The 12315-nt window shown below is 40.7% G+C and overlaps 2 protein-coding genes across 2 annotated transcripts in view; both read left to right on the top strand.

Moving 5' to 3' along the window:
* The window catches only part of LOC121635284 (zinc finger protein 665-like), a 645425-nt gene that overhangs the window by 116538 nt on the left and 516572 nt on the right, over positions 1–12315 (top strand). The window lies entirely within an intron of this gene.
* LOC121635322 (glycoprotein hormone beta-5-like) lies at positions 9501–11499 on the top strand. The gene is made up of 2 exons (XM_041978467.1): positions 9501–9689; positions 11261–11499. Exons 1-2 carry the CDS (start codon positions 9504–9506, stop codon positions 11450–11452), a joined length of 378 nt encoding a protein of 125 aa, XP_041834401.1. The 5' UTR covers positions 9501–9503; the 3' UTR covers positions 11453–11499.

Below are 12315 nucleotides of genomic sequence, written 5' to 3'. Positions count from 1 at the left end.
ACACCGACCCAGGACATCGACCCAGGGCACCGACCCAGGACACCGACCCAGGACACACGGCCAAGTGAGAGGCAGAGGAGCCGCCCAACCAGACTGAAGAACCTGCAGGACAGAGCCCCAGCAGCCACAGCCGATGAAAGCCCCCGGTGCAGAGAGCCCCCTCCGAGGAAACACTGGAGAAATAACCTAAAAATAATATCAAGTATCAAGAGTCTTTATTGTCATTGTGCAAGGCACAACGAAATTTTGTTTCAGAAGTTCTCGGCTTAAAAGGAACACTGTAACACACAAAGATGAAAGTATGGAAAGGAAATATACCTTTAGATAAATATATATATATATATAAGAGTAAAAGGAATAACAGTGCAAATCAAACAAGTATTTAAAGTGACTGGCATGGAAGTGATCCACATATTGCAGCATATTGTCCCAAAGTGCAGTCTGAGTGCTTCTGCCTGTCTGCAGGAGTTTAGTGTTCAGTCTATGGATGGGGGATGGGGGGTGGGGGGAGATGGGGTGATGGATTCACAGCTCTGGGGAAGAAGCTGTGTTTCAGTCTGTTGGTGTGGGCTTTGATGTTTCTGTATCTCTTTCCAGAGGGAAGAGGTACAAACAGTTCGTGTCCTGGGTGGGTGGGTCTGCAGCTATACGACTGGCCCTTCTCTGGACCCGGCTGTCGTATATTGAGTCCAGGAGCGGGAGAGGACTCCCTACAATCCCCTGTGCTGTTTTCACCACCCGGGCCAAGACCTTCCTGTCGTGTGCAGTGCAGCTCCCGTACCACACTGTTGCACTCAGACAGAGAATGCGCTCTATGGTGGCTCTGTAGAAGTTTGTCAGAAGCTGAGAGGAGAGTCCAGTCCTTTTGAGCTTCCTGAGGAAGAAGAGCCTTTGTTTGGCCCTCTTCACCAGGTGCGATGTGTGTGTCAGAATAAGGTTGTTGTCTGAACACCATCCTGTCAGGTGCTGGATCTCCGCTCTGTAGAGGGTCTCATTGTTGTCCGATATGAGACCCACCACGGTGGTGTCATCTGCAAACTTCAGAACCTTGTTTGTGGGATGGATAGCAAAACAGTCATGTGTGAATAGGGTGAAGAGGGCCGGGCTAAGCACACATCCCTGTGGTGTGCCTCTGCTCAGGAACCGTGTGGATGATGTGCGGTCCCCAATCCTCACCACCTGAGGCCTATTTGTGAGGAAGTCCCTGATCCAGAAGCATAGGGGGTTAGACAGTCCGAGGTTGTGGAGTTTCGGTGTCAGCTTGTCCGGGATCACCATGTTGAAAGCTGAACTGAAGTCCACAAATAACATCCTGACGTAGGTGTTAGGATGCTCCAGGTGGGTCAGAGCCGTGTGCAGAGCCAGTGAGACTGCATCCTCTGTCGATCGGTTCTCCCTGTAGGCGAACTGATATCTGTCCAGAGTAGCAGGAATGACGTCCTTGATGTGACTTAAGACGATCCTCTCAAAGCACTTCATGATTACTGGGGTGAGAGCGACCGGGCGGTAGTCATTGAGGCAGGTGACAGTAGATTTTTTCGGCACAGGCACAATGATAGAGGACTTGAGGCACACAGGAACTGAAGCAAACTGCAAGGACAGGTTGAAAATGTCCAGAAAAACTCCAGCCAGCTGCTGTGCACACAGCTTCAGAACCCGACCTGATACCTTGTCTGGTCCTGCTGCTTTGCTGGTGCTGATCCTCCTCAGGGTGGAGCTAACCTGGTGTTGCTGCAGGACGAGAGGCTGCTCCTCACGCTGTGGAAGATAAACAGTCTCTCTGCTGCCAGGTGTGTCGAAGCGTGCAAAGAAACTGTTGAAGGTGTCAGGTAGGGTGGGGTCATGGCTGATCTGCTGGTTGCCATTCCTGTAGTGTGTTAAGGTTTTGATGCCTCTCCACATTTCACGTGGGTTGTTGTCAGTGAAATGCTCCTCAATGCGCTGTCTGTACCTGTGTTTGGCCTGCTGGATGCCCTTCTTCAGTTCTGACTGGGTCCTGCTGTAGGCCAGCCTGTCACCTGACCTGTAGGCTGCATCCCGAGCTTTGAGCAGAGACTCCACTGTGCTGTCACACCATGGTTTCTGGTTTGGAAACACCTTGATGGACTTTGTGGGTAGAACAGCATCAGTGCAGAACTGCACGTAGTCCAGGACAGATGATGTGTAGGCCTCCAGGTCTGAGTCATCTTTAAACACTTCCCAGTCAGTGAGTTCAAACAGTCCTGTAGGGCTGAAGAAGCCTCCTCAGTCCATACTTGAACTGTTCTGGTGGTTGGTTTTGTCCTGTAGATCAGAGGTTTATATGTTGGAATCAGCCTCACAGAGATGTGGTCTGACATGCCCAGCTGAGGAGCTGCTGCCGCCTTGTATGCTCCTGGGATGTTGCAATAAACCTGATCCAGTATGTTATTGTCTCTGGTGGGAAAGTGTATGAACTTCTTGAATTCTGGAAGCACTGCTTTGAGTTCCACGTGATTGAAGTCTCCAGCCACAATCACAGCTGCCTCGGGGTTGGAGTTCATCTGCCTGGTGATCAAACAGTAGAGCTCCTCTAGCGCTAGCTTAGCGTTAGCTCGCGGTGGAACGTAAACAGCTATGATCAAAATGGAGCACAACTCTCTCACCGTCTTGAATGGCCTGCATTTCACAGCCAGATATTCCAGGTCGGGTGTGCAGTGCGTTCCGATGGTGTGTGTGGCTGTACACCAGGAGTTATGGATGTAGAGCGCGAGCCCTCCACCTCTGCTTTTAGCCGAGGCTGCAGACCCGCTAGCTCCACCGCTGTGTTGGGTGTATTGCAGTCCAGCCAGGTTTCCGTAATGATGGCCACACAGCTTTCCATCCTCCGTGAGACGATCCTCAGCCAAATCTCGTCGATTTTGTTGGCTAGTGATCGAGCATTTGTCAGGAAGAGACTGGGAAGAGCTGGTCGGTGTGGGTCGGCTTTTAGCCTAGCACGCGCCCCGCTCCTCTTACCCCGCTTTTGTTTACGTTGTCTCCTCCGTCTCCTAGGCCACAGTGGAGGGATGGTGAAAGCCGTGGTGGTTCGAAGGACCTCTGGTGGTATAAAATCCGGCTCAGGGTGTGCGTAAAGTTGGCAGTTTCTTCCGAAGTTAATTAATTCAGCCCTGCCATACTGAATTAATGCCTCCAGCGACTGGAGCAACAACAAAAACACGAACAAAACAAACAAAAGCCGAGAGCCCTGAGCCGCTGCGTGCACACGGGCCGCCATCAGATGCAAAATATATAATATATAATAATAATAATAATAATAATATATATTATATAAATAGAATAAAAGCATAGAATAAATAAAAATGGGTTAACATAGAAAAATAAATAGGCTAGGGGAATAAAATAAATAAAAATAAAATGAATAAATATTAAGTAAAAGCTAAATTAAAAAGGTGGGTCTTGAGCCTGCTCTTAAAAACATTAACGTTCTCTGCAGCCCTGACCTCCTCCGGCAGGCTGTTCCACAGACGAGGACCATACCACTGGAAAGCTGCTTCTCCGTGAGTATGTGTCCTGACTTTAGGTACAGTCAGGAGGCCAGTACCGGAAGACCTCAGGGGCCGCGAGGGTTCATAAGGTTAAAGCAAATCTGAAAGATAAGAAGGCCCAAGACCATTAAGACATTTAAAAACCAGTAAGAGAACCTTAAAATCGATCCTGAAACACACGGGGAGCCAATGCAGTGACTCTAAAACCGGCATGGCTGCTGTAGGCCCATCCAACCACCAGCTTCTCTCCATGTCTGCTGGAGACACCCTTCACTGTCTCTGCAACTCCACCTGGCCCTGGCCTTCGTGCTCCTGGTACTCCGGGAAGAAACACTGAAAACTTTAAAGAGAGGGGAGAACTGCACTGACTCTGCTTTTTGCCCTTGGTACTCCAGTAAGAAACATTTAGTGCAAATTTTCTCCCTTTTTAATTTTTCCAAAGTCAACTTTTGTGCGTCTGGTCTGCCAAACAGAACTTTGACAAAATACAGAAGAGACGGTGCGTCTCAGACTCAGAATGTCATCCTGCAGGCTGGATTTGTCAACTGATGTTACAAGGTCCAGTAAATGACAGGAAGACCTATGAGTGATGAATGAGACTTGTTTGGAATGAATATGGGCTAAAATATTCCAGTATTTTATTCCAATAATTTACTGCAGGCTCCATGTAGACCCATGGAGCAGGGAAAAATTAAAAACACTCCACGATATGCTAAATTATTTATTTTAATTGGAACATTAATAAACATGCAGAGTACACGTCTCTAAGAACAGCTCATGAAGCCATGAACAAAAACTTTTTTATTTAAAATGTCTGTAGATGATAACTGGTAGATATTTAAATGTTGTTAAAGTGTTTTAGCCAACCACAACAATGTGTGGAATTTTGTTGGTGTGATTATTATTCGTCCTGTTCGTCCAGGCGGCGTCTCTTGATGTCTGGTGACCAGTTGTGGAAAACATCTCAGCACATTAAATCAAAAGCTCAGCAACGAACATAAAGACAACGTGTGGTTCACGTTTCGAAGGCTGGGCGTAGAGGAGGCCACCAGGCTCTCTCCGAGGAGGTGGGGGGGAGCAGGGCAAGACCCTTGAGGAAGAGAGGGAGATGCCCGGTCAAAGCTCCGTCCAGCATGGACTAAAACAGCACTGACAGTCCACAAACAATTCCAAATGAAGGAATTTTTAAACACAAAGTAGTTTCTCAAGACTGCATGTTGCTCATGGATCTATTGTCTGACCCAGAGTGCAGTCGTGACTGGTTCTGGCCTGTATAGCAGCAGCCACTCTCCATCTTCCTGGTACTGCTACCACCACCGGACCGTACCGGCTTACTTTCACCCCGTTTACTGTTCATTTGAAAAGTAGAAAAACTAGCGGTTCATGGTTCACACCGTCAATATTTACTTCAAAGTTTTGTGTTTAGCAGGACCTTCTCTAACACAGTAGCTGCTGGTGGTTGACAGGGTTTATACTTCACATATGCAGGGGCGGGTCTAGAAAAGTTCTGATGGGGGCCAGGCAGGAACACTTATAAATGTTCATATTTTTATGAAATATTGAACTGATCATTACAACTAAAGTGATCATCTAATGTAAACAAGTGGAGAAAAACTTGTATAAAAAGTATTTTCTTTGGGTGATGCTGCTGTAGGACTTTTATCACTGCTGCACAAACACACTTCAATGATAAAAGAAAAACATGTTTTTATTCAGATCATCAGTTTATCAGAGTTTCTTCACCAATGTTGGCTGTTTAACTTCAGTCGTCACATCTGCTGGTTTTATGACAGATATTATCACCATGGAGACGGTTGGTGAGACGATGATACATGAATTCTAAATGATGATATAGATCATGGTAAAAATGATTAAGAACAACAGATAAAAGTACTTTACATGCTGCATTTACTGACCATTGTACATCTGACAGTTATCCAAGGGAAGGTCAGTCAACAGTAAATATCTGTAGCATTGGTTCTTTTTGTTGATGTAAAACAGTAAAAACAGGAAGATTTCAGGCATATAAAAACTCCTGAATGGTGATTAATCATGAGCAATTTGGAAGCTGTTAATAATCTGATTAAATATTTTAATCATTTGACAGCCCTAATTTTACTTTAATTTTATATTATATTATATTTTATTATATTATATTATATTATATTATATTATATTATATCATATTATATTATATTATAATATATTGTATTATATTATATTATATTTTATTATATTATATTATATTATATTATATTTTAATATATTATATTATATTATATTATATTTTATTATATCATATTATATTATATTATAATATATTGTATTATATTATATTATATTATATTATATTATATTTTATTATATTATATTATATTATATTATATTATATTATATTTTAATATATTATATTATATTATATTATATTTTATTATATCATATTATATTATACTATAATATATTGTATTATATTATATTATATTTTATTATATTATATTATATTATATTATATTTTAATATACTATATTATATTATATTATATTTTATTATATCATATTATATTATATTATAATATATTATATTATATTATATTATATTGTATTATATTATATTATATTATATTATATTTTATTATATTATATTATATTATATTATATTATATTATATTTTAATATATTATATTATATTATATTATATTATATTTTATTATATCATATTATATTATATTATAATATATTGTATTATATTATATTATATTATATTATATTATATTATATTATATTTTATTATATTATATTATATTATATTATATTTTAATATATTATATTATATTATATTATATTTTATTATATCATATTATATTATATTATAATATATTATATTATATTATATTATATTATATTATATTATATTATATTATATTATATTTTAATATATTATATTATATTATATTATATTTTATTATATCATATTATATTATATTATAATATATTGTATTATATTATATTATATTATATTATATTATATTATATTATATAATATTATATTTTAATATATTATATTATATTATATTATATTTTATTATATTATAATATATTGTATTATATTATATTATATTATATTATGCTTTATTATATTATATTATATTATATTATATTATATTATATTATATTATATTATATTATATTATATTTTATTATATTATATTATATTATATTATCATACAGATGTTTTTATGGCTGAATGGGAGACTGCTGCCCTGGATAAATGTATTAAAACCACCTGAACTACTACAGATGTCTGGATGATATCTGGGGATCTGGACCCACTCTGAGGAGGACATTAACACATTCATCCACACACTCAACAGACAATAATTCTATTAATTTTCTGGACACAACCAGGTTTAAAGGACCAAATTTATCACAACACAACCATTTAGACATTAAAGTTTACTTTAAGGAAAAAAGAACATAAAAAAACAGCTTTCATCCCAAGAACACCTTTGCTGGATTAGTTGAATCATAAGTATTAAGTTTCCACTGGATCTTCACACAAATGGAAGATTTTAAATATGCCGCCCAAACGCTGTTCTCCACCTTGTCCAGCAGGGGGCACTCTTGGACCTTCCTCAGGTCCTGTTTTAAAACATTTCTCCAGGTAAATCCCATCCAGGTCTCAGCTGCTCTCCCGTTTATCACCACCTTCTCTCCACACAGTGAGGCTGGTGGGAAAAATCTAAAATACTTTTAATTCAGCAGAACTTCCAGAGGAGATTAAACACCCATCAACATCTGGTCCAGCACTTTGCGTTCCATGGCTGGGATGCAGTGCAGGCCTTAGTCCTGGACTGCAATCCACACTAGACTGATGCACAGAGGAGGGCTGAGAGGGACTGGGTTGGCAGGCTGGGAACCACCTTTCCTCATGGCCTGAACAAGAGGATGTTTCTCCGTCCTTGATCTGGTCCCCTCCCTGCAGTCCCTCCTCCCTCTACCTCACTTAATCACCTGACTTCCTGACATAACTCTAACTGATTATTAGCTTGTTTTGGTAAATACAGTCAGCTGTTTTCATTTTTATCTCGCCGTCTGACCTGAATTAGGCAGTGAAAATGCTCATATATCTATTTGTGGGGAAAATAACAGTGTAATGGTTTGATACTGGACTAAACTTCTTGTTTATTTTCTGGATGCAGATGATTTGCTGGAGTCACTGACTGAATTCAGCAGCTCTGTCCTGCTTGATTCAAACGCTGCACAAGCTCTTCTCTGTTCATACCGCTACCATGTCAGGTGGTTTCATTAGGAGACACAAACACCTTCGGAAACCTGCTGGTTGGTGCTGAAGCTCAGTCTTTTTCCCAGTGAAATTAAAGCCTGTCAACATCAACTCATACATGACTGTAGAAGTCTCTCTGTAGCAGTGAGGACCCTGGTTATTGATAGAAATCTAATGGAGCGCATAAATAAGGCACTCTTCTTGAGCTTTGTGGAAGTGAAGAAAGGAACATGAGGGCAGCAATGGAAAAGTTACATTCTCTGACCAACCTTCAATTACTTGCTGCACTGACACAACACAATAACAACAGCCCGGCGGGTTTCCTGGCTTGTCATGTTTTTCAACTTGTAACTGCAATGGAAGAGAAACTAAAATGTCTTTGTTTCATCTCATAAACTTGGTCCAACTTTTTACATCACACGCTAGAAAGAAATGCATTTAGATTCATAAACTCACTGTTCATGCAGACGCCGGAGGTCGTTGGTGGCACTGTTAATCAGTCTTCCATTTCTCACCAGAAACAGTCGTTCATGTCCATCTGCGTCTTCGTCCACCACGTCTTTGATACAGTCTGGTCGTACTGACATGTAGTACTGGTCAATTATCTGTGGAGACAAGGAGTTGAAGAAATGAATGAAAGGGAGGAAATGCAGACGTGGATCTTGGTCCACATTTATGGACAGTGATGTTCATGAATTGAATGTAATTTTATTTATAGAGCACTTTTCATGCAAAAAGCAACACAAAGTGCTGGACATAATAAAAACCAAGTTATGCATATTAACAACATCATTTAAAAGCCTTAACACTCCAAAGAATAACAAAAAATAAGAAGGCACACCTCATAAAAGCTCACACACAATCACACACAAACTCACACACATACAAAGTGCATGTACCCTCCCCCCACCCGCCCTCACCCCATTCTGTACGAACCTGAACTCCCATCACTAATTACTCTCTGAACTGAAAGTAAGTAAAAAACAATAATAAAATGAAAACATCTGGTTTGATGCTGCTGTGAGGAAACGATATCTTGGGGATCCAGTCACACCGGAAGCCAGCCCACCCATGACCACAGAGGGCGCCACCACAGGAACCACCCAGGTCAGAGCAGGCCGGGGTCCACACCACAACCACAGGGCTGCAGTGCACAAATGTGCTTCTGGAGGAACGGAGTAGCTGCCCACCTTTTATTCATGAATGGTTCAGTTAAAATACAGAACTATGGAATAATGAATGAAGCCATGAAGTCAGTGGTTCGATGTCGACTGGAGTCAAAACTCTTCTGCTGCTGATGTTAATTTCCATGATGATGTTTGCTCCCTGGTCCAGCAGCAGAAGTTCAATCTTGGTGTGTTGTTAATATCAGGATGTTGCTCATTTGATGGACAGTAAATTAGAAATTGGGGTAGAAATTGTTAGAACATCCATTTATCTGTTCATCTCTATAAAATTTAATATAACTGAACAAAAAGAAACATTATCAGCTGACTGTGTTGATCAGAAGTCAGTCCCAGCATTACGTTCACTCATATGTAAAATTTTCATCGTGATTAAGAAAATATAATATTTTTTTACTCCTGACATCAAGCTGGTAAGGATTTAATGTATTTACATCTAGTCTAAAGTTGGCTGAAACAACTAAAAGCTTTCTTGAAACGGCCTTTTCTCCTTCATCTCCACTCCTCTTCATCCCACAGGAGTTCTGGACTGATGCTCAGCTGCTTCCTGCTCTGGATGTCTCTGCAGCCAGATTCCCGTAATCATGTGTCAGCAGTCAACCTGCGGCGTTTCATTGGTTGTGCAGTTCGGGAGTTTACTTTCCTGGCCAGGAAGCCTGGATGTGGCAGCCTGCACATCACCACCGATGCCTGCTGGGGGCGCTGTGAGACCTGGGAGGTGAGGAGAAGGGAGGCATTTGCTCTGCTGACCTCAGCAGGACCCTCCAGTCACGACCAGTACTGTTCCCGTACCACTGGGTGATGTTACCAGTCAGAACACTCTCCACCACTCCAGTGTAGAACATCCTCATGATTTTCACACTCTGAACTTCCTCAGTTGTCTGAGGTGAAAAAGACGCTGCCTCGTCTTCTTCACCTGGCTGTCTATGTGCAGAGTCCAGGAAAGATCCTCGGTGATGTGCACACCCACGTACTTGAAACTGCACACCCTCTCCACCAGAGTCCCATTAATACTCAGAGGGGTGTAGTTCCTCTGCTTTCTCCAGCTCCCTGTATACACCCGCTCATCATTGTTGTTGATGCATCCAACCACCACAGCGTCGTCCGTGAACTTTACTATGGTGATGGAGCTGTCCATGGCTACACAGTCATGAGTGTACGGGGAAAAGAGCAGAGGGCTGAGGACACTGAGGGAGCTTGGAGTGGAGTGTGGTGGGGACTATAGTGTTGAAAGCTGAACTAAAGTCAATGAACAACATCCTTACATAGTCCCCTGTGTCCCATTGTCCCGGTGGGTGAGGGTGGTGTGCGGTTCCTGGGACACCGTCCGTGGATCTGTTTGGCTGATAAGTGAACTAAAGTGGGTCCAGAGACTCAGGGAGGGAGGCACCGATTAGCTTCAAGATTTACATTTTTACTTCCTCTTAGAATTGAATTCAGAATAAACTCTCTTAAAACAGCAACAAAATATGATGAAATACATACAGGAATACATTAACAGTGACTTTGCTGGTGGGCCAGAAATTACCATGAAAAAATGATTTGATAAGAAAATGAAGGTTAGTCATGTAACTGGTCACTAAAACAAGAGGAACAAAATAATCCATCAAATGTTAAATGTGCAATAAAGTGGATTCATTTCCATTTGAAGGAAAACGGTTTTATCTGGTTTCCAGTTTGGAATTACCAAGTAAACCAATATGCATAAAGGGAAACCAGAAAATGTGGAGAGAACCCACACAGGCACATGGAGATCATGGAAACTACACAGAAAAGTTCCAGCTAAGGTCCCAGAATCAGGAGACAAAAGAGTAAAACATTTAGTTTAACTGAGGTGAGGTCAGTGTTTTATACTCAGTGGTGGCTGCTGGTTTCCTGAGTCCTTCTCTGCTTCTGATCCTTGTAGGAGGCATCGTTGCATGATTGCACTCATCATTAAACACAACTCATTCCTGATATCTTTCTCTCTCACTAACATGCATGCTTAAACAGTCGCTGTGTTGTCCTGCAGCTTTACTCGCTGAAACCTACAGTCATGTTTTTCTCAGTTTGTCTTCCTCTAGGTGCTCCTGATGATTCTCTGCTTTGTTTTCTTACAGAGGCTGTAGGATGTTTTCTGTTAAGTTTCTTTTCAGGTGTATCAGCTGATTGTCTGGTTTTTGTCTTTGGCTTTTGGTTGTTTAGTTGTTGTTTTCTATCTGGTGCATCTTTGTCTCCTTCTTCTCTTCAATCTCTACTTTTCTCTTCTGTTCACTCTCCCTCTTCAAAAGATGTTATTTTTATTTCCAGAAACCGGTCCTTGAGCATCCGTTCATCGAGTCCTACCAGCAGGTTTGTACCTACAACAGGACTCGTCTGGTCACTGTGAAACTACCCGACTGCCAGCCCCATGTGGACCCCACCTACACCCATCCTGTGGCCCTGAGATGTGACTGTGGGGTCTGTCTGACAAGCACCACTGAATGCATAACATCTGTGTGAAGAGAGGGTACATTTAGCTTTATTTACTATTTACCACAATTTAGAGCCATGTTGTTGTTCGGCTCAGTACCAGCCAAATAAATCAGTTTAAAGACACGTGTCTTCAGAAAGTTGAATTTCATATCTTTTATAAATGAATAAATCAGATCTCTTATCTTTCTGATTATCTCAGAAAGTGAACCAAGGGGGTAATTTTATCTGTCCCTTTCACATTTATTATTTTAATATAAATTAATTTGTTTTAAATTTAGATGTTATGTAATTGATGATCATTGGCGCTCTGACAGACTGGCTTGTTGGTCTAGGGGTAAGATTCTTGCTTCGGGTGTGAGAGGTCTTCGGTTCAAATCCCAGACGAGCCCCTGAATTATAGCTGTTTACCACAGAAAGTTGATGCTGATTATAAACAATTCAGGTGGTTTTAATACATTTATCCAGAGCACCATTCAGTCATCAGAACATCTGTAATATAATATAATCATCTCACCAACCGTCTCCATGGTGATCATATCTGTCATAAAACCACCAGATGTGATGAGTGAAGAACAAACAGCTAACATTGATGAAGGAATTGATAAAACTGATGATCTGGATAAAAACACATTTTCCCCTTTATCATTGAAGTGATTGCAGCAGTGATAAATATCCTACAGCAGCATCACCCAAAGTAAACACTTTTTTCAACTGATGTTCCAAGGTCCAGTAAATGACAAGAAGATCTGTGAGTGATGAATGAGACTTCTTTAGAAAGGTAATGGGCTGGGCATTTCGGGGACATATGAGAGACCAAATAACACTTTATATAAAGTAACAGCTTTTTAATGCGAGGCTGGAGGCCAAGCAGACATCCAGCCTGCTTGTGC

Source organism: Melanotaenia boesemani, chromosome 24 (assembly GCF_017639745.1).
Source record: "Melanotaenia boesemani isolate fMelBoe1 chromosome 24, fMelBoe1.pri, whole genome shotgun sequence".
Classification (NCBI taxonomy): domain Eukaryota; kingdom Metazoa; phylum Chordata; class Actinopteri; order Atheriniformes; family Melanotaeniidae; genus Melanotaenia; species Melanotaenia boesemani.
Note: the sequence above shows the minus strand (reverse complement) of the source record. Positions and strands in the feature narration are given on the sequence as shown.

Coding starts and splice junctions, on each gene's coding strand:
- LOC121635322 (XM_041978467.1), top strand. CDS start 9,504: ATGCTCAGCTGCTTCCTGCTCTGGATGTCTCTGCAGCCAGATTCCCGT. Junction 9,690..11,260: donor GGCGCTGTGAGACCTGGGAG/GTGAGGAGAAGG, acceptor TTTTATTTCCAG/AAACCGGTCCTTGAGCATCC.